General features: G+C 43.0%; 1 protein-coding gene across 1 annotated transcript in view; it reads right to left on the bottom strand.

Annotated features, from left to right (window-relative positions):
* Window positions 1-4,693: 4,693 nt before the first annotated feature.
* Window positions 4,694-20,206, bottom strand: part of tmtc2b (transmembrane O-mannosyltransferase targeting cadherins 2b) — a 91,461-nt gene continuing 75,948 nt past the window's right edge. The window contains exons 9-12 of the mRNA XM_041938913.1: window positions 18,698-18,779; window positions 17,474-17,588; window positions 12,509-12,572; window positions 4,694-7,025 (exon numbers count right to left, since the gene is read on the bottom strand). Coding sequence (XP_041794847.1) covers window positions 6,846-7,025; window positions 12,509-12,572; window positions 17,474-17,588; window positions 18,698-18,779 — 441 coding nt within the window. The 3' untranslated portion in view covers window positions 4,694-6,845. The remainder of the gene's footprint in view (window positions 7,026-12,508; window positions 12,573-17,473; window positions 17,589-18,697; window positions 18,780-20,206) is intronic.

The following is a 20,206-nucleotide window of genomic DNA, read 5'->3' as shown; positions in this document are numbered from 1 at the left end:
CACATCAGTGAGGGCAGAAAGAAGACAAAGTACATTCTGTCGGTGCAGACGTAATAAAAATGGAACCATTTCCTGAGATGTGTAGGTCCCAGCTGCCAGAAAAAAAAATGCACAAAATGGTGTATTCAGAAGGTCTTAAGGGTCTGGCTGTTAATAGTGCTCTGTAAATCCTCAGGGGTGGCCATACTGGGGGACATGGGGGTCTGGGTTGTGTCTCTGACTCCTTTTTCATGCTAAAACTGTCCACCTGCACAAGCACACGTGACCGCCCACACAAGATCACGCATGCGTGTGTTGACTGCGGTAGCTGGTTCCCAACAGGAAAACAGAATAGAGCAGTCTTTCGCCAACAATTAGCCAGAACCCATAATGGGTTTAGGAGGATTCCTACATGTTTGTACTGACATTTGGGTGAGCCTTGGCACTGTAACTCTAACCATGGGCTCTGGGAATCTCATGCATCAGCAACTTCAGCTTCAAACCTTTCCAAACACATATTACACCACGTCGACTTGTCAGTAGGCTGGTGTCAAGGCTAAAAAGCAAATACAGAGGTCTGTAGTGTTGAAGAGAAGATTTATTGTGTGGATGACAGCAAACCACCCAATGTGTTCATTTCCTGTTGTATGCCAGAGCTTTTCTCTCTCTTTCTCTCTACACACACAGTCACACACACACACACACACACACACTAATTTAAGTGATATCAGTAGATATCAGAACTAATTCCAGTGGGGAACTACATGTACATGTAGTCCTGAAAGCAGAGGCTCATCGTGTCATTTTGATGAATGTCTTGTCATTTTACTTGACTAAAGGTAATATAGTCGGGATTCATGAGGAGGAGATGAGTGAGGAGAATATTCATTCAAAGTCACACTACACTTTTGGTAACACACTGTCCAATTATTGGTCATATTCTGCTATCCCCATTGGGATGGTCACTCACAAATAAGCGAGAGGGAGAGTCTACAGTCATGCTAGCTTCTTGGCAGCTGTAGTTAAGGACATACGCAACCCAGTCTCACAAAAAGTCGTGAAACTGTCACGTTAATTAATCTATTGTTTCGTGCGTGCCGACACTTTTTTCGTGCTACCCAGAACGGATTTCAAACTAATGTATTTTAATGGGAAGTTTATTTCATGAGCACGGCAATCACATGCCACGACATACAGGACAAGTTGGATTTTATCTAATATCTGAGCCTTGGGAGCAACTAAATACGACATTCTCCATCATCAGGTATTATTGTTGTTTTTTTGTTTTTCTTTTAATGTCAATCCCGAATCCATTGCAGGCTTCCTGGTCATATGATCTAATGCTTTTATTCTTCTTTTCTGCTGCGGATTCAGGCATTTTTGTGATCAGGCAACTCTCATACGATGCTTTGAGCTAAATGCTAGCATCAGCATGCTAACACACTCACACAGCTATCCTAATGCTAAGCAGGTTATAACATTAAGCATGTTCATCCTCTTCATTGAGCATGTTAGCGTGCAAACACTAGCATGCACTCAGCAATAGGCGGGTGTCTGGTCACACTGAACAGATTAAAATGTTGATCCTTTGGTGGCACTAGATGAAAAATCAGGGGATCACCAAAGTCATTATGATTCATCTTCTGAGCACAATGGATATTTGCACCAAATGCTATGGAAATCCAAGATCCTCTAGCCTGGATCAAAGTTTTGGACCAATCAATTGGCCATCATAGCTGTGCGTTTCAGCCACTAACCTAATTAGGTCAGGGTGTGGAAATATCCTGAACAAGTCTGTCAAGAGAAAAGATTACACACTAGAAATTTCGCCACATTGCTTCTTGTTTTGATAGCAGTGTGAGAGGCTGACCCAGTATTGCCAACATGTGCTTCTTTTTACTCGATGTGGCTTACAAATCCATCACAGTGTGTTTACATACAGTATGCTGAGAACTCTGACACACGAAACATCGTTTGCCACGTTCTAATGAGCACTTATTATTTGAAGTTGTAGCTTCTGTTACACTGGGCTACAGTAGTAGTCGATGCAGCGAAGTAACACAATGCTAAAGAAAATCAATTTCCTTTCTGGAGATCAAAACACTTCAATAATATGAAGCAGAGTCTCATCTTAATGCTTTGTCTGTCAAGTAATAACAATGGATATTGGGTCCAGAGGGGAGGACTTGCCAGCATCACGCACAGCCGTCCGCTCTAAAGAAGCTGGCCAGGTGCTGTGAGCGCCTGGCTCAGGCACTTCAGATCAAAGTGGTGATAGTTCATCAGCACATACCACAAAATGTTTGCTTGATAACAGCGAGCAGATTTGCAAGATCACAGCCTAATATGAAAAATTCCTTCCTCCCAGCTCGAACTCTTCTGGATGCGAGAGGTCATATAAAGCAATGAAGTACAAAAGGTTTTGAGAGCGGAGCACAGACATTTTTTGATTTCCTTGGGTGCTGGACACAGGGAATCCAGGGTTTATCTAATGCCATAAGAGGAATGTGAATATTTTTAGATAGAAACAGGAAATCAAGTTGCATGAGATGGAGGAAAGTATTTTTTTAGGTCGTTTTACTTTACAAAGCCAACACATACATTATTATGCACAATTAAGTAAACTTGAGTCAGTATTATATCACTTATACTATATTTAGTAAATATAGTATATTAGAATTAGTATATTTACTAGTACAAATAGTATATTAGTATATTTAGTTAATACAGTACAGATATTTACAATATCATGTATCGTACTGTTTTACTATACATAATGATGTAACTTCACATCAATTTGTAAATTTTCAGGTGATTTAGGGGCTGCTGCACACAATGATGGCGTCAGTGGGAAAAGATTTATCACTTGATTTATCATTTGCCTTCTGATTCAAGCTGCAGTGCTAATAACTATTCTATGTTGCATATGCTTGCAGAAACTCTGAAGGAAAATGAGGACACGAGGGCTTCACTGTTTGTTTAAAGGCCACTGACACTGAGATCCAAATAAACTAATAAGCTCAACGTGTATCCGCTCAGTTCATTTTAAAGCTATCAGTGAATGAGCAGAGTGTTGTGGCTGCAGTTACATATTATGCTTGTGCAGCGAGAATGTGAACAGTGAGTGGCGCAGCTGCATGGTCCACATTTAGTCCTGTAGGACAGGGAAAAGACCACGTCTGTCGAACAGCTTTGAACCAGTACCTCTTTCAGACAACACAGGCGTATGACACAGGTCCACTCAACTCACGTTGGGCCTGGATGATGCTCGGCCTGTGAGGCTCTGTTGAGGCACAGTGGTGCATTGAGCCAAATGCTAAAATCCTCACAACGGCAAAGCTAACATGCTGATGTTAAGCAGATTTCAGCAGGTCATGTTTACCATGTTTTGCATCTTAGTCTAGCTCGGCTGAGGATGATAGTAATGTGATTAGTTTCACAGTTATTTAGTCATAAACAGAAGTATTTTGACTGGTGATGGTACTAGATCACAACGTGATCACTGAGGGGGGCAAAAATGTCTGGATCAGATTTCATGACAATCTATCCAATAATTAGTTTAGTATTGTGAGATATCACACTCAAAACCACAAATGTGAGCTTTGGTTGGATCGTCTGCCAACCATCTCCACAAAAGACTGGGTCAGTCCTTATAGATGCTGAGATATTTGATTTGTTAAATGAAAACTTTCACCTGCTGGTGACACCAGAGGGAATCACCAAAGTTACTATTCATCCTCTGGGGACCACACGTCTGTACAAAATTTCATGGAAATCCTTCAATAGTTGCTGAGATATTTCAGTGGTGGACTGGCCAACAGATGGACGTCACTGCCCCTAGGACCGTGCTGCTTGCATGGCTAAAATCCTTTAGGACGGGGCGTAGGCTGTGTGAAACTGCTTGCACGTTCAAAAATTCCTAAATTTGTAGCCTCTGCTACTGCTGCAACTACTTGTGTGCGCTTGCATAGAATTTCCATGACAGCAGTATATTGAACATCACATGGGAAGAAACCCAAATGCCTCCTGAGGCCTTTCGCCAAAACCGAAAGCACGTTGCCTGTGTGGCGTGACTCCGCAACCCAACAAAGCAGCAAGCGTCCCTATTTCATTATTTGTCATGATAAGTGAGGCGCACCTGTGTTATGAGAAGAAGACTCAAAGTGGAGTGGACAGAGCAGGCGGCGTCTGTGCATTCCAGTCCGGGAAGGGAAGCCGGGCACCATGGCGAGCACCGATCACCGGGGCAGACCTTCCATGTAGACATGTGAGAAACATCACGAGGCAGACGGCCTCGATCTCAGGGAAGGAGCTTTTGCTTGTCAGCAGGCTCTGACTTGTGGGGGGCGGTATAATCAAAACACAGCAGCCATATGTAGACACTGTGCTACCCCTTTCCATATGGGAATATTTACATGTCTTCTTTGTTGTTCAAACATCAAAGTGGAGGAGATCCATTTGAGTTGAGTTTATGACACATTTTAGCAAATTTGCGGGGGGGACTTTAAATGTCTTGTAAAACCTGTTCCGCAGAATGCAAGACCACCCCATTAAGTCTAATATCCCACCTGGATATAAAGGAAATCTGATGTAGAGCTGTAGATGCTGCTGCGGTGTTTTTGGAGAATATTAAATCCATACATTAATCTGAAATGTGATGCACTTCAATAATGGCTGCACAGGACCCAAAATAAAAGCAGAACACCATAAATTTATTGTGGAAAAAAAAGCAACATTGGGAAGAAAAGTCTATTCTGGCAAATTGTTCATCTTTATATTACAAAAAGGAGAAAAAGGCTACAAATCTCGATAATTTATACAAATACAACAACTTTCAAAAATAAATCTTTAATTTAGTAAACGCTCTGTGGACACGTTTCTGCAATAACCCACCGTTTGAGATCCCTGAGCAGAGACACAGAGTGAAACGCTTTTTTTTTGTTTGTTTTTTTTGTTACATCTTCACTCAAGCAGGAACAACTATCAGTGTTTTTTCATAAACACTTTCTGTACACACACAGGAGACACAAGCGCGCAGTTTGACGATGGGGGGTGTGAGGTGTGGGGCAGGAATGAGCGTGAACTGTGAACATCTTACGGAACATATCACTCGTGACCGCCGCAGTCAAAAAACAGAGCAGAGTTAACACCAATGTGACTTACACATAGTGACATACATATTCAAAATGATCATCCTCCATTGTGGCTGCTGCTCTGTATTAATCTAGAATGGGCCACTCAGCTGTATTTGGACATCCGCTAACTTCATAATACATGTAAAAACACAGTGCCAGCTGGTTCTGTTGCTAAGGTAACACAAAGCAATAACTTACAATGTATAAACGAAGGACACGAAGGAGGTTTGTGACCAAGACCAAACAAATGATCACAAACACTGCACATATTCTTACTTCTGGGAAGGTGCTGTTTCACTTACTGTATGCTGACAACAACAAAACAAATAGATGTTAATTGCACAGAATATATACAAAATGAGACCTTAAGACTGAGTCTTGACAATATTGGAAATACTTCATGTAGAGAACCAAACTTCTGAGCCTCCTTTAAGTCTGGCTACTTTTTTGCTGCATGATTTTCTGTATACTATACACAATGTCGGTATATATTAGGATTCATTTATACAAACACAATGAAATTAGTTTTATTCCAACAAAAACATTAAAACATGTCCCTCAGACGTGCTATGTCTGTGTGTTGTTCTGTGGTGAAAAGGTGTGCATCGGCATAGCTTTTGGATTTGGTTAAAAGAAGTTTATTGTGTTTCGGCTCCGCACGCCCGTACGTAAGAGCTTTCGGGCGTGTGGGGGGGAGGGTGTGACCAAAACTACCGTACCTGCCGACTTCCACAGGAAGGTAGCTTAATGTTTCCATTCATAGCTTCTTATTGTTGCAAACAAACAAGTTTGCCTGTGCAGAGCAAGAAGCGGTAGTGATACGTATGCTACTGTACACTGCTGAAGAAGATTCACACATTTGATTCGAAGGCGTGAAAGGAGTCCCGTTTCCTTTGCATTTGGCAGAATCCAGCCGTCACAGAGCTTTTAGAGGCTGTTGTGCTGTGATGGCCACCAAATTAAATTCCCTTTTTCAGGCTTTCCCCAAAGATCAGGATCTACGCTACAAATGGTTTAAAGATGATGGTGTTCATTTTCATATCTTCATTATGAAGTGTGTGAAATCTCATTAGCAAAACAAAGTGACCCACTGAGGCTGTGAATGAGATTTTAGCGATTTACACTGGATTTCCATCATTAATTTGATTTTGAATGCTATCCCATTCTTCAAATTGCCTTACTTCATTCCTTTTTAAAGACAGAACATCTGATCGGAGAAGAACTTCATCAAACGGTGATGGAAAACAGCCTCAGTGCAGTTGTCTGAGATTCTTTTCTCTCTTTTCATATTTTATCTCGCGCTGCTCGGGGACAAATTTCACCACTTTGAACTACAACAGCTTATTTGAAAAAAACCCTAATTCATCACAAATGTTGAAGGATGTACCTATCTCCCTTCAAGTTCAAGTGCTGTAGTTATAAAAGAGGAAAGAAAAAAAACGTGGTTCCTGTGAGAGTACTAATTTTGAAGAATGTTCTAAACAGTCCAAACACCATGTAGCGCCTGCCAGACTGTGAGCAATGCTTCTGAGGAAAGCTGCTGGCCTGAGGTGTATGAAGAGCTCAGGAGTTATTAGGAGGGCTGCACGGCACAGTCACGGCCTCTCTGAGCAAACATCCTCCCTGAGTCTCCTCCATCTGTCCTGGATGACAAGAGCGAGCGAGGAGCATGTAGGCCGTCCTTTCCTCCAGGTCTGGCGTACAGATGGCAGGTAGGCGGGCGGGGCGAGCTCAAGGGCTCGTGGTCCTCAGGCCCTGTTTCTCCATGATGTTCCACAGCTTACGCAAGTTGGACTGGGTGATGGTGTCATCTGGTTTCAGTTGAAGTGCTCGGAGGTAATTGGCTTCAGCTTCCTGCAGCTTCCCATTGAGGTGGAGGATCGCCCCCAGGTTCATCAAGGCTGCAGGGTACTGAAACCAAAAAGGGGATCTTAGTCATTTTAGGATTAGATCAGTTTCATACTGAGTACACCTCAGTGTAGCTTGAAGCTTTGCTCCAAAGATACACTGTCATTTCTGTCCAAGAATAGCAGCACAAGACTCTACCCTGTTATTGAGGAGCGCATACAGTAGGTACAATGAGTGTAAACACAGTGATTCAGCTGCTGACACACAGGCAGTAACAGCTATTCACTCACCACCAGCGGTTTGTTTAGATTAGATGAAATGAAAAATTCCAATTTTACAACATCGGAGGCCATGAGAGGATGTTTGCTGAGATGAATAATGCAGCTAAAGTCTATCTGTTCGCACTTTGAGGGTACATGTAATTTAGGTAGGAATGGAATTTGACCAGAAGTCACTGAGTCACAGCCAATAAATTGTTGTCTGGGCAAACCGAAAACATCGAAGCGAATGAATCCATACAGTTACAGAATAAATAATTATTTTTGTCCTTTTAAAGACAACAGTCAGTGTAAAAGAACATTTGGTCATCTTGTGAAGCTATACAGCAGACCAAACACATTATCGCTTCCTGTTTGTCGGATCACCCAGGCTGTGTTTGGGGCTTGGTAACCATGCTGCTTTCCGTGTCCCTGTGTCTTGTCATGTCAGAGGGAGCAGCCACCGCTTTGAAGTGGGTCTAGATGAATACACTGTATATTCCCGCTGGTGCCGAGGGGCGAAATCATCATCAGTGTGACGGGTGGGTGAGTCATGAGAACATAAGTACAGGAAAAGTGTCCGGGGTACAATCAGGGTAAGACCATGAGGTATCCAGGCCAAGGGAGGGACCACATCTGATCTCCATTTTAGTTTGAAGTGTGGAAAAGATGTCTAATCCCGTAACAAGGCTACTGTTTTACTGCTTGAGACCATTGTAATTTATGTAATTGTTACTCCTAGGAAACGAGGAATGTTCAAATAAAACAGTCTTAGTAAAAATGGCCAATCATGTGTTTTTACTGCACTGTTTGTGACTTCTCCCCCTATAATTATCTCCTGATACATCATTGTCACATGGAATGGTACATGATTATAGCATCTTTTTTTCTCATGGCCTATTAACTAATCAAGAGTAATTCTCAGAGCAACACTCTTTGAATGAGAAAGGATTTTTTTTCCCCTATAAATGTGTAATGTTATGAGGAACCATTCACAACAGCAGTGTGACAGCGCAATAGCAAGAGCATACGAAAAACATAACAGCACAAAAAAAAGCTTCTGAGAGGACATATGCAGCGTGCTATACAGTACAAGGACAAGCAACCACAGATGACTACTTGAACCTCAACACCTGCTGTATTATAGTGAGTCTGACGTTCATACTTTGCATTTTCAAGGTTTAGTTATCCATGTGTTCAATACTTGTTCAGACAGGTTACAAAACACAACCACTCTCAGATCGTACGGCCATTTATCTTGCTTTATCCACGCTGTACGCTGTGTAAACTGCACTCCTTTGCTGGACTGTCCCACCCTCGTCCAGCACAAACATCTCTCTGTTTTTCCACTGTCAAGATTGGATGAGTGATGCCTCATGCATGAGAATTTCAATGGCAACGATATGTCCAATTGTGCTGCTTTGCCCACAGGGGGAATAAAATCGATGAATAAATCACAGAGCGTCTGGAATAATCCTACTGTCCCGTGGAGAGGAGTCACGTCTTCCATCAACACATATAAAACATGCTACGGATGCCTTGGGCCAAAGTGAAGGCTGGCATGACCAACACTTCTACTGTTGCTATATGACCCGGAATATGCAGCATTAAAGTTACAAGACACCAATTTTACTACACTCGCTGCATATTGTGCAATCCTCTGGCAAACCTACGAAATTTTCTGTTTCAGCTGTTGTTCACAGGAGCAGCCAGAGCTTTTCACTTTAATGGTTTGGGTAATTCTGAGGCTGTTAATTACCTTCAGTCTGACCCACCGTCTGAAGGTCAAACCACAAAATAACACTGGGGGATCAATTAGCAAGTTTGGCTTTTACAACTCTGAATAACGGTTGCCAAAATATAACTGTTTCCACATATGGACGTAGTTGAAAGTGACAGTGAAGGGGCCACACATACAGTAAATACTGTATCAACAACATGTACTGTAGGTGACAAGCAGGTGGATTCTGGCAAACCAGTGTTCATGTCATTTAGAGGAGTTGGCGAGGATCCAGTTTTAAAAATGAACTGCAATTATTCCTTAACCTCACTTAAGGGTGTAGGTTTGGTTTCAGAAGTGTGTGTGTTTTATAGAACATATGTATATATTTTTCATTCATTGGATATGACTACAGTGAAGCTTTATACTCAATAATGTTTTAGAAGTTTGCCACAAAGAGCGCCACCGTTTCCTGCATTTTTTCAACTCACAGCTACTTCCATCTGAATTTTGGTGGTTGGACAATCAGTGTTTAAGTCCATCCATCCCAAGTGGAAATTACACCATTGGCCTCAGTCTGTTGCCAAGAGGTCCGTCAATTAAGGTAACATGACTCAGAATAAATGGAGTCTTTGGAGTCACTAAATGAATGAATGGTTGACTAATCTGATGTCTGTTAAATGTAAACAGGAATGTTTCAGTGACAATTCAAGCTTCTCGAATCAGTCCCTTTAGCCCATGGCTATACTGCTAAATCTTGCTCTCGTGTAAATGAAAAGGCCAGAAGGAGAAAGAAGAGTTTCTTTGGCAAAGTCAAAACCAGGTCTGTCCAGAAGAGTATTTTTCAGAGAGATGAAAGGCTGGTGAAGACGTGTAACCACAGTTTTGAAATGATTTTTGAGGATAGCAAACCTTTGTCAGTCGCTGCAGAGGCCGATCTAGGTGGGAAGTTTATTTAAATCTAATCCTCCTGAAAGCTTTCTGAGATCGTCTAGGATAGATACTGATGAGTGGCGTAACAGATGAAGCCCTTTGCAAAGACTCCTGGGTAGAAAATCAACTGACTCCGTGTTTTCCTCTCAGTGCAGCTGCAGCAGACACTTGAAAGATCGATTTCTCTCTGTCCATGCAAAACTTATCAATTCCCGAGTTTAGTTTCCTTCCTCCACTCTACCCTGCAGGCTTCTACCTATCCTCACCCAAGCCTTTCGCCCCCTTCTTCATACAGCTATGAAGAGGATTTATACCCCGACTCTAGCATTTTTCCTCGCCATTGCAACACTCTGCAAAATGTTCCCTTGTCAAAAGCTTTCATTTTCCCCTCATTTCCTGCTGCTCTGTAACCTCTCTGCCTCCATACCCTTCCCAAAACTGGCATGTAGCAGCAGAGGCAAAGCCAGATGTGGAGCATATTAGCTTAGACTGTAAAGCAACATATGCTATGAAGACTGTAAGAATTAAAGGTGAAGCTAAGTTGGGTAATGACCAGACCATAATGACTCCAGATTGGTATTTAGGTAAAAAAAAAAAATATCAGCATGGAATGGGAAACTTTCAAAGCACAGATGTCAGAGGGTGCAAAGAGGGACCGACTCAAACCCAGCATCCGAAAGGATTTAGCTCGTCTAGATAGAGGGAATTTTAGGACGAAGGGGCTAAATCCTTTGAGTGGAGGGAACTGTCCTCTCTCACTCAGAGCAAGCAAGCATGTGTGCTTAATATGAAACACCAGAGCCTTTGGAGAGTGAAGAGTCAAACCGCAGTAAAGCATGAAATGACAAATGAAGATGGACAGGGTACATGGCTTAAGTCAAGTCGCATCGGACAGAACAAAGGATAATGGCAAAGAAGATGGATGAAGATGCTAAATTATAATGTGCCTCAGCTGGAAGCAATACACATGGCAAAAGGCATCCAAGCCAAAGTGACCAAGCAGGGGCAAACAGTGCCTCTGTGTTTTGGACATGGACATCAAATGCGTGTTTGTACAATTGCAGATGCCAAGAAACAGTAATGTGAACATTACACGGGTCTGGCCCTGAAATAGAACTGCACAACATCCTCAGCACATTTTTAGAGAAGTGCATATCCATGGCAAGACGGTGGCCTTCTCAATGGTCAACCCTGCCTTCACAACGACTCCCATGGCTCAAAGAGGCTCAGAGTCACTTGACCTGTAGTGTGAAGTGTGACTCATGGATGTTCGGTATTAATAATCCTGGAGATCAAACTCCAAGATGGCGCGCATTCATTTCACCGTTTTGTCTCTGTGTCCTGTGTCCCATTGCTGTTTCTTGGTGTCTCTCTGTCCTGTTTACGTCACAGGCAAAAAAGCCTTTCTAGGCTCGGGTAAAGGTTTATGAAAATTAAAGCTTTACGGTTCAGAAATCACAACAGAGATGTCCTTTCAGCGGTATCACAGGTGTCCTTTTCAATTGGTGGTCAATGGGGAGAATGCTTTTTGGTCTCAGGGGGCATTTCTGTTTACAACGTAAAAGCTTGCAGTCTGTATGCTGAACGAGCCTGAACGAGCAGTGACCTGCAAGTGAAACAGAACAAACAGCACAATTCTTTGGGCTTTCATTGTGGCTTTTAAAGGTTTCTATGAGCTTGCAGATGTTTGCTGCCAATGAGTCGGACCACATCCAAAATCCACACCGTCCCTTCAAGATTTCCAAACCTTCCTTTCACTCTAAAGGTTCTGCAACAGTCTCTAAACAGAGGGAAACGTGAGCAGTGACTAGATGTGAGAGCGTCTTCACAGCACAGAGATGAGTTTGTGCTACTTACAAGAGATAATTCATGAAAACATTCCCACAGTTCACCTTAAAATCCATGGTTCTCATACATTATGTATGCATGTGTTTGAACTGAAGCAATGTAATATTATTTTTCTTCCATCTGGGTTTAATTACATGTTGACAATAATTCTCTGGCAAATGTTGAACACTGCATCGACACTGAGAACAACAAAGGGGGTAGGAGCTCAATTTAATGGTTTCTGTGGAAATTTTAAATTTCATCCTTTTGTTATACTCAAGCTTTTGTTTGTCTTGTTGTTTGTCACTGTTTGTATATATTGTACTGGGGTTTCTGCATGCAAAACCAAACTCTGTCTGTACAACATCGTCCGGATATATTTTGATCATTAATCCTGCACTGATTTCTTCTAATCAAGACACAGGAACAAACAGGCTGACCACATGCCAAACATATTTTGCTCCCTCTGCAGACCTCAACTAAACAACTTTGACCCCTCCTGTCAAAACTCTCAAAGAGTGGACCCCATTCATTTTCAAGACGTCAGAGGCCCCGGACTGAATGTTATTATCATTATTCTTTTCAATCTACTCACGCTGACCCGTCCTTTGAAGCTGGTGATGGATGCTACACAAACAAACCTCTGAGCTAAACCCAGCCTCCACTTTTGGGAGATCCACTGACAATGAAGGCTGTTGTGACAAGGCAGACCGGGCAGTAATATTGGAGAGCCATCCAAACTGTGATAGCACAGTGCTCATCAGAGTACACAGCAATGGGGATGATTAGCTAGATGTGGTTGTACTCACATTGGGTCTCAGGATCGCTGCTTGTCCGTAATACTTCTCGGCGGCCTCATTTAGGCTGGCTTGTCTGCAAAGGGAAAATAGAGAGAGGCAATCATTACTCATCTTTATTGCTCCTGGCTTCGGATGAGGCCTTGAACCCTTCGTGTTTACTGGCACTCAGGGGTCACTGAGAAAATAACAGGAGGGAACAGCATGACGGATGAGAGGAGCCGATCCAATCGCCTGTAGGTTTCTCATTCGATAGCATCTTTCAGTCGATAACATCTGTGCTGAGCAGCGCACAGCAAGTACTTTCTGCTTTCATTGAACCGTGAGGTCAGGACATTTGGCTTATTGGGTACTTTAAGAAAACTCATCACAGACCAAGATTGATCAGCAATTTTCACTGTACATTTCTGTTTACAGAAGAGTTGTGGTTTGAGGCAGGATGGATACTGAGACGGTGAAGGAATTCAAACAGGGGGGAAACACAAAATCATTTAATCATACTCTCTAACAACCGGGACAGCAGAGTAGATGGCAGAGAAGCATCAAAACACGCAGTGCATGCCACACTGCGACAAAAAGGATTTTTAAGGGCAGATGGCTTGTCGGCATGACTCCCTGGAACCACAAATACTTTGTTCCTGATGGCAAAAACCCTGCAGTCAAGACAGGACTGTCCTATATAACGCTTCCTCTCTTCTTTCTTAACCCGCTGCTCTGCCTCCTGTTAAACACAAACCTGTGGCTCCTCTGTCACAAGACGCTTCCTGTTATTAATACTCTGCTATCTCAAAAAATCACCTTTATGGTGCGCAGCTGCATGCTATTCACCGATGGTAACAATCGTCTCATTGCAAGCAATTTAACTCTGACAAAGTCAAGGACAGAGTCAATGACGGCTGGCTGCGGAGCCCCTGAAGTTGCAATGATCAAAGGAAGTGAGGCTGATGGAACCACAGTTTCATTTATGCTGTCGCAGTCCATTAAGGGATCATCATCCATATGGTTCCACATAAAAGGCAAAGCTTTTATTTTAGGATTACCGGGTCAGTGGCATAAGTAAACGCACACTATTTATGTTTGGTTTGAAAGACACTGTCTCTGGGCTCTGTTTTTTTTTCCTTCACTGATCAATGGTAATTAATGTTTTAGCTACATATCTCATGGTAATGCTTTAATAGCTTTAAGTGTAGAGCTTAGAAACTATTTTTTTCATTTGTCTTGGGTCTTATTTAAAAACCTAAATATCACATGCGCAGAAAGTGATTCCACCAGCTGTGAGACAAAGGTGATTCCAGAAACATACTTTTCAAACTATTTACTGTCAAGAAAACACATTTGATATTTTAACACCAATAATGGAAAAGTGTCCTTAACCAAAAATCCTTTATTGAGATAAGTGAGACAAAGGCAAGACTAAGAGTCCTCATGCCATGCTAGCAGCTCTATGAGACCACGCTTAGACACAGCTGTGTTTTGAGCTAAATGCTAATATCAGCAAGCTAACATGATGTTTAGCAAGTATAATGTTTTCCATGTTCATCACATTAGTTTAGCATGTTAGCATGCCAACATTTGCTAATTAGCACTAAACACAACGTACAGCTGAGACTGATTGGAGCGTCAGTGCTTTTCCAGGTATTTGGTCATAAACCAGAGTTCTGCACAAACTTAAGTTTTGACATGATGACTGATGGAGGCTGAATAGATCACTAATATTATAACAATTCATCCTGAAAGAATGTGCACACCACATTTTATGGCAATGCATCCAATAACTGTTCAGGCATTTTACTCAAAACCACAAATGTCCACCTCATGGTGGCGCTAGCCGGATGGTCAGGGAATCACCAAAGTCCGTAGGATTCGTCCTCTGGGGACCATGAGTGTTCGTACAAAATCTCATGGTAATCTCTGAGATTAGAGATATTTCAGTGGTTTAAGTGGTGGACTCGCTGAGTCATGCTAACATGACTGAAAAGCATACTGTTGATCTTGAGGGAGTTATCCTACATGTTAAGCACTTAAACTTACATACTTCAGCTATGCAGAACAATGTGCCACCGCTGTTTATTTTTTTTAGCATGACTGAATTTTTTCCAGCTCTGTTCCAAAGAAGCATTTTACATTCCAGAGGCGATCCAGACACCGACTTGAGTTGCTGAATTTGTCCTAAGATTAGAAATGCGGGTGTCACGTCCAACCACAACCATACGTTTGTTTGCCAGCATAATATTTAGAGAGCACAACCGTATGAGGAAAAAAAAAGAAGCACAAATCTAATTCTATAATATCATTATCACATTTATAAACACATTATCAGAGGAGAACTGGAGAGCTGCCACACCATGGCCAGAGGAGCAGCTGGACCTCCTTGGGCTGTTTGACTGTGGGTTCTGAGAGTGCAGAAGACAATGGAGGCCAAGAATGTAAACCACCGCCTGGCTTTAAACCCGAGGAAGAGTCAGTGTGAGGTTACAAGAGCACAGGAATAAAGACAAGACGAGGGATGGGAAAATGGAGTATGAATGAATAAAACAAAATCCCTGGAGGAGCGTAAGTCTTGACCATTTTTCAAATCAGCAGCTCAACCGCTGGTCTTTCTAGCCTGACATCTTGCCGTCTGGTTTATTAACCCCAGACATGCACAAATCACAGCACTGACAGTGCTGCTAATAAGCGTGACATTGTTGGATACTAATAGGTGAATGAACAAATTGCACTTTCAACAACAGCCAGATATTTGTGCTTAAACTGCAGCTGACGCATCTGTGTCGAGCACAGATTTACATTTTAGAGCAAGACTGTCTCTGTTAGGATGCTACACTGAACACAGACGTCGTCCCCGCGGGCGGTGCTGCATGTGCACTACACCTAATGTAACTTCCTACCTTTTTCTTTTGCTGCCATTATAAGCTTGTTAATTTGAACCAATTTACACATGGAAATTGGAACAGCAAATATGCACAAATGGGCATACCAAACATCATGACATGCTAGTAAAATACAAACTAATCTTTCACTTATGGTGTGTTATATTATCATATAAGGCACATGGCTTGGATGGGAATCTATGAGGTGGACATAACCTGCTTGGATGTGTTTTTTAGAGATTCATTTCCCCTGCTGTCTGTGAATATCTACAGATTTAACAGTACTGAATAATGTCACAGTGCAAGTTTTAACTTTCACTGAGATGTGACACATGAAAGGCAGGTACAAGCACATCCCCACAGGCCACACCATTAACCAACCGCTCCGGTTTTACATTCACACTATAAACCAGAGGCAGTTTGAGCGAAACAAAACGAAACAAATTCAAAGGAGGCAGGAGAAAATGATAAATGAGTACGCAAGACGATCCAAAAAAAAAAAGGGCCCAGGAGAGCAATAAAAGATATTTGCACATCTGAGAGTGTCAGTCCCTCCTTTCAATCTCCTTCCTCTCCCCGTGTAGATTCACTTGTGTCCCCACCAGCCGAAGACCTTTCTGTGTCTGCGTCCAAGACAAACACATATAGAACATGAGCTACGGAGGAGCGAGACCCCATGCCAGGCAGGCGGAGAACAGCTCGGCCCCAGCGCCGCTTGACGCTCTCTTTAGCTGCCAGGGGTCTGGACCCTGGAAGAGGCTCTCGATACTGAAAGCTGTTGGAGGTGAAGATCCTGCGTGACCGGTCTGGTGGGGGGAGAGCTGTGCACAAACAGAGCTGTGGACCAATGCTGTACTGCACTCCGATTCAAAACATGGGTTAACGGTCGACATTTTACAAAACTGAAGATTGATTCCACTGTTGTGGCTGTATGCTGCATTTAAATCTACAGCCAGCAGCTGTTAGCTTAGCTCAGCACTGGAAGACTGGAAACAGGGAAACAAAATCCACCATACATCCCTTCTGAAGCTACCTAATTAAAGCCTGATCAAAGATTGTGTATAGCTCCTGAGTTGATTGTATCAGTGTAAGATCTGAATGTATATAGGTGTTACAGCTACGGTGGCTGACACCCCTGTAGTTCTTTTCTCCACGTGGGAAACACTGTTGCAGTCAGAAACTCCAGATTTCTTCAACTGGAATTACAACTAGCAGGCTGACATGAACAGCTTTTCTGATTATAATTACTGTCTGAACCACGTGAAGCCTCCACCTCAACATGTCGCTTTTACATTTAGGCCTTTGTACAGCTTAATTTAACCACCGTGTGTGTGCCAGGTTCGCCGTTTCTCCCTGCTTCTAGTGTTTAAGCTAGCTAAGCTCACCAGCTGCTGGAGAGCGCCATTGATTTTTCTCATCTAACTCTCTGCAAGAACGAGAATAAGCATTTTCCCAAAACGTCTAACGATTCCTTTAAAAGACAAGCCTTTCCTTTCGGCAGGCAGCTGTAATTTCAAAAGCCCATGATGTGCTTAAAGAAGGAAATCTCTTTGGGCCACACTATATAATTGTGCAGGTTTATTCAGTCAGTGGGCCGGCATGCTGTAAGTTGGCACGCGGCTGCATTTACAAATTTCCACTCATGGCGTTCGCTCAGATACACAACAGCTTGTGGGCCGCTAAGGCTTTGCTGCTCAGGCTCATCAGCTGAACCGAGCGCTGATTTGGAAGCAGACTCTCAAGTGTGAGCCAGGGCCAACGGAGGAAGAGCGAGGTAGAGAGAGCATATGAAGATGCATAGCTGCACAGCACGCAAAGACAAACCAGCGGCTCTCGGGCTGGCACTGCAGCGAGAGAAGAGGATTACAGTACGGCCAAGTAAATCACACTGGCTGAGGAGCAGTGTAAGCCCCTGGATAAACCATGCAGACAGCAGACCTCCCTCTCTCATACACAGCCTCCTTTCTACTCAGCCATGGAAAACTGTGGCCCACCCATTTCAGATACAAAGAACGAAATATATTCAGTGCCTTTGTGCATGTGCCGGGGCCATGGAAATCATCAAATGTACAGAAAAAAATAGGAGAAAGAGAACTCAAACACTCACCTGAGCATGTGGGCCGCGCTGAAGACCACATCAAACTCCCCGCCGTCGAGGCGCGCAGCTTTCTCTGCCATCTCCGCCGCTTCCAGCAGCCGCGACTCTTCCAACAAAAACTGACCTGGCAGGGCAGGAGAGAACAGCACTGCTGTTAAAGCGCTGAGGGATCCCCACAGAGACACAGGGATACACAGTCTGCAAGCAGTCTGCAAGTGTTGCCTTTGGCCCTGATGAAGGGACAGCCTGGTCTGCCCCTGAAATAACATGCTGAAACACGAGATATGAGCGCAACATACCATCACTCTTTGGCCATCTCTCAGACCCATTTGTTCACATTATCCAATCTTGGTAGGTTTGTTTCTTTAAAATGAAATGTTCTTCGGGCAAGATCTGTGTCTTTATTACGGGTGTGGCTGCACTGGCAGTCGACCTCTGTGCGCCTGCTGAATGAGACGGGCCTGTGGAAGCCTGATAAGGCCATGAACCGAGGGCGGACCTCTTGGTAAGGGCCAGGTTTACAGAGGAATTAATACCCTGCTGACTTTGGTTAGCCACACTACTGTACCAGAATGCTAAACCACTGTGTGAACCTAAGCATATTTTCCTTAATAACTGTGGATGAAACTGAAGCCATGGATACAGGCCTGAGGTGAGAGACAGATGTAAAGTGAGACTTCAGACCATGGCTGAGTGTAAAATAGCTCCAGGTTCCAAAAAGCTCTGATGTTATGGAGGGTTCATGATATATCAAACAAAATCTATGTAATAAAGGAAATATAGCGCCTGCATCAATAAACGCCAGTGCCCTGCTATATTTTTAAATATTTTAGAAAGGTGGTCTGAGTATACACACCTTGATGCTGTAATTTCTCATGTGACAGCATGACTTTTAAGGGAACAGTGGAATATTTAGTTCTCAACACAGACGTGGTCACTTCCAATTGTATTGATGGCTTTAAATGTTAAATAGGAGCTGACCCAATGATTGCAGCAAGCTGACAGATCGGTTCATTGTAAGAAGATTTTAAATGATTTTGAACAAAGGGAGCGATTTACAAAACTTTTGTCAGACTACCTGCCAATGTGTGTAAGTTCCTGCCTTTGTGCGCACAAGGGCAGCATGTGTGTGTTAAATAGCCAACTCAAATATTTGAGGACGTAAGAATAAAGTCAGGATATGTCAAATTGAACGTGAAAAAAAATATATGACAAATACAAATCTGTGCTTACCATAATGCATGTAACAGTTTCCCTTTGTGGGATCGAGCTGGATGGCCTTCAGGAAGTACCTCTCTGCTTCTGTTTTCTGCCCCTGAGAGAGACGGATTAAACAGTGTCATTATTGTTTCAACTGCTCCTCAAAACTACTCATTTTAAAAAATACCACACTCAGCTCAAGGGCCAAAATACCTTTGTGTATACCTAATGTCCCTCTCCAAACCGCAGGCCTACTTTAACAATAAATCTTAATAAATAGACATGAAGCTCATGGGCCACGGCTGTTATTCTTTCAAGCTCATGTGTCATCCTGTCAAAGTACACACTGTCATGCTTGGCATGGCGGACCAGACGGGGCAAAGGCTCATTCATTACACACTTTTATCTGTGCAAATAACACTTCCAGAGCAGAACCGCAGATTGCCGGTGTGTGTGGCCCGACCACTGTGAAGCAAGACAGAGAGCAGTGGATGTTAATGGAGCGGGAGGGCGAAGAGGAGAGGGGTCGGACGAGAGAGAAACGGTGAGCGAGGACATATATCTGTAGGGATCTTTAGCCTCACATCAGCACACACACTGAGTTTTCTGTCCGTGTGTGCAGTGTTGTTCCGGCCTTTAGAGAGATGAAAGAATCCATGCTGGCAGGGTGAGCAGTGCATGATGAGAGGAAGCATCACTGAATCCCCATGGACCTCAAGAGCTCCCTCAGGTCCTTTAGACGGTGACATGTAACCAATCACAGCCCAAACAGAACAGAGCAGCTGGCCAATAGACGTGCCAGCTGGGACTCTGACACATGCCTGCTCTCAGTTGGGCACCAGATGCCATCTGATCAACAATTAACAATGTGCACTCATCTATAAAAGCTGATGTTTTAGCATTAGCAATGCAAACATTAGTGTGAATTTCATTAATATGTAATGCCTTTGCATGAATAATAACATATATTGTTAGACTGGAGTTGTACCAAGACTACAAAGGTTTGAGGTAAAATGCCAAAGCATCAGAGAAAGGGAGGAGTCAATAAAACCAGAACAAATAATGTATGTGAACTCAGTGTGAAACAGCAAATTACTTCAGTTTAGTCAAATACAAGAACAGGCTCAAATCCAGTCAGCAGAGTGTAGCATTAATGACTACTTAGTCAAGCGTACACATTTTCATTGAGCTGTGGATTCAATAAATACATAATTTTCCAGTGTAAATATCTGAATGGGGTTTCCCTTGATGCAGCGGAAAATCAAGCTGGTGCTAAGTATGATTAACAGAGTTGATGGTGTCCAAGCAGTGATCACAGTCCCAGTCTGAACAGCATGATCTGTGTATTTTTATACTCTTACTCACAGATGTAGGAACGCGTGTGTTTGAGGGTCAGCTGGTTTCAGAATAACAGAGGCCTACGTCTGGAATTAGGCTTTCACACACTGAAATGAGTCGCAGTTGTGAGTGGATGGGCGATTTGGATTATGGCGTGTCTAAGTATATAATGGATCCCACGTTCAGAGTGAGCTGCGTGGCTGT

The sequence above is a fragment of the Chelmon rostratus genome, chromosome 6 (genome assembly GCF_017976325.1).
Source record: "Chelmon rostratus isolate fCheRos1 chromosome 6, fCheRos1.pri, whole genome shotgun sequence".
Classification (NCBI taxonomy): domain Eukaryota; kingdom Metazoa; phylum Chordata; class Actinopteri; order Chaetodontiformes; family Chaetodontidae; genus Chelmon; species Chelmon rostratus.
This window is presented reverse-complemented; position numbering and strand designations above follow the sequence as displayed.